Here is a 2,589-nt window from a genome sequence, read left to right as displayed (position 1 = left end):
AATCAGCTGGTTTTCCTTAGATAGAAAACTTTGAATCAATCTGACTGGATGATCTGGTGAACTGGAAAGTGACCTGAGATGACATGATGTGAATTGGAGCTATAGAAATAAACTGAATAGAATTGATATAATTAAAGTTAATCAAATGTGAACTAGATGCCTACTTCTAGCAAGGTTGTAGTTGGTCTTAAAAAAGTAATAATAATTTTGTTCAGTCTTGGGATTATAGGAATAGTTCAATCTATGATCAAATTTCTGTACAGTTTTGCTTGGTATTTTCTTTTCTTATATCAGGTTTTCCAGGGAGTGCATTGCTTCACATATAAAAATGAAAATGTTAGAAATTACATAAGTTAAAATCCTCGAGACATTCTTGTTAAAATGTCGATCATTCTTTAATAGGATGCTTGTCAAATGGACATGCAATGTTTTGTTTTAAAAGCTAATGTGTGTAGTGGACCTAGTGTTTTGTTTTGTTGTTTTACGCACAAAACTACAACAAAAAACTGAACGAATCAGGAAATAAAACAGCATGATGGGCTGGAAGGAGAGCAGAGACAGTAATATGGGTATGCTGGACTGATGGGTTATGCTGAGCTGACAGAACACCGGCTCTAACTTTACTAACATCCACCGCTTTAATGTTCACTGAAAACTTCTGCAGCTTTATTACGACCTGAAATAATAAAATCCTTTTTCTCCCCCCAACAGCTGTGCCGTACCCCCCGCAGCACAAGCTAACGATGAAAGAGCTATTTGAAGACGGGAAGCCCAACGCTGAGCTGCTCCGCACCCACCTGGTCAAAGAGGGCAGGGTGGAGGAGGACGCCGCTCTGAAGATCATCAACGACGGGGCCAACATCCTCCGCCAGGAGAAGTGCATGCTGGAGGTGGAGGCGCCCATCACAGGTAGAGGCTGCATCATGCTGGGGGGTGGTCAAAGCTTTTTCTGGTGCTGGAGTTAAGTCATTCTTTCTGTTAAGCTTCGCTCTTTGCTCTCTCTGTATCAACCAATACGCTGTAGGAGCAAATATGGCTGCACTAAAGCAGCCGAGAGGCCACGCCCCCTTCTCTAAACCACTGATTGGTTGTTTTGGGTCCTGCTGGAAGGTGAAGCTGCGGCCCAAGCGGGTTTTTCGGGTTGATGCGGCCACCCCCGTGTTTCATAGTGGGGAGACTGTGTTCAGGGAGCTGTGCACATAGTGCAGCCCAGCTCTGGTGTCATCAGACCACAGCTCCTGTTTTAGATGTTTAATGGTCCGTCTTCTCATGTTTGCAGTTATCGTTTCATTTTTATTTTAGATAATAATTTAACAATCATCCGTTGGATAGAATAATGTTTCAGGATCAAACACGGTTTTAATCTTCTCCACATACTTCTCCCTCACCTGTCTGCTGGGTTCCTTGGTCTTCATGCTGTTTGTTCTCTAANCGCCAGGTGTTTCTACTGGTGCTATTTTTAGCCATAGACAGTTCTCATGCCTGCCCACTAGGACACAAAGTGCATCTTACTGGGATATTCTTCTCCATTTTGGTGACACATTCAAAATAGTGGGATTATAGCCACTGGGAAGACGTTGAATCGATTGTAGCCATAATGCCGTAGTCTTCTTCTTTTTCTTCTGTTTTTTTAAAACCATGGCCGTTGCTGAATGTCCTCCCTAACCCCTAAATCTCTCCATCACTATATAGAGCGGGGACTATATAGTGAACTTTATAGTGAACTCAGTTAACTGACCGTTCAGACAGATGATCACTGCTTTTTGCTCTGTTGGTAACGTAACTCCTCTCCACCGCGCGGTGCGTGCGCCATCTTTGTTTTTAGTCATGTCTGTCGGGTTGCAACAGCCTATGGCGACATCGGCCCGCTGTGACAAATCCAAAGGAGAGCTCTCCTCGCAAAGCATTCTGGGATATATCTGCTCATCTAGTGACCGTGGATCACTACCTATCAAGGTACATTGTGGGAAATTTCGAGTCCAAAACTTTTTCATCCACTAGACCAGAGGTCACGGATTGGCGGACTGCGATCCGGATCCGGATCCGGACCCACCTGCTGGCTAATCTGGACCCAACCTGATTTAAAACATTTATAAATTATGTTGTCCGACGACAGTGTCTAACTCGGGGATTAAAGTATTCCGGACCCAGGCCGGATTTCCAGCTCGTAGCGAAAAAAAAATCACTCGGAAAGAAATTAACGGTAAATAAATTTTCAAAAGACAATTGAAATATGTCTTGCGTTTGTCAGCCAATGGTAACAAAGGAGCGCTCTCAAACTAACAGCATTAGCCAATCAGAAGAAGAACAGGGCGGGTGCTGTTCATGCGGCCGCGCACACTACGCATTTAACGGGAGCTACGGCAGCAGCGGATTTACCAGCGTCAATAACTGACCATGAATGCGAGTTAAAAATAGTGCTTTTCCTCACCGAACACGACCTTCATTCACACCAGATAAAGATGCACGTCTGCCATCTTCTGGCCGTCAAATTTAGTCTTCAATCATTCATGCAGTCTCTGAGCCCATGCCCCCACACCCCACTGGCATGGCGATTTGATTCAGTATCGTTTTCCTGACCCAACGTAT

General features: G+C 44.2%; 1 protein-coding gene across 3 annotated transcripts in view; it reads left to right on the top strand.

The window, feature by feature from the left end:
* The first annotated feature begins 715 nt into the window (after positions 1-715).
* The window catches only part of LOC107104349 (serine/threonine-protein phosphatase 2B catalytic subunit gamma isoform-like), a 55,545-nt gene continuing 53,671 nt past the window's right edge, over positions 716-2,589 (top strand). For all 3 annotated transcript variants that reach the window (XM_015404340.1, XM_015404339.1, XM_015404338.1), the window contains exon 1: positions 716-909. In XM_015404340.1, coding sequence (XP_015259826.1) covers positions 744-909 — 166 coding nt within the window. In that variant the 5' untranslated portion in view covers positions 716-743. The remainder of the gene's footprint in view (positions 910-2,589) is intronic.

This window comes from Cyprinodon variegatus, unplaced genomic scaffold (assembly GCF_000732505.1).
Source record: "Cyprinodon variegatus isolate N-32 unplaced genomic scaffold, C_variegatus-1.0 Scaffold1704, whole genome shotgun sequence".
NCBI classification, from domain to species: Eukaryota; Metazoa; Chordata; class Actinopteri; order Cyprinodontiformes; family Cyprinodontidae; genus Cyprinodon; species Cyprinodon variegatus.
Note: the sequence above shows the minus strand (reverse complement) of the source record. Positions and strands in the feature narration are given on the sequence as shown.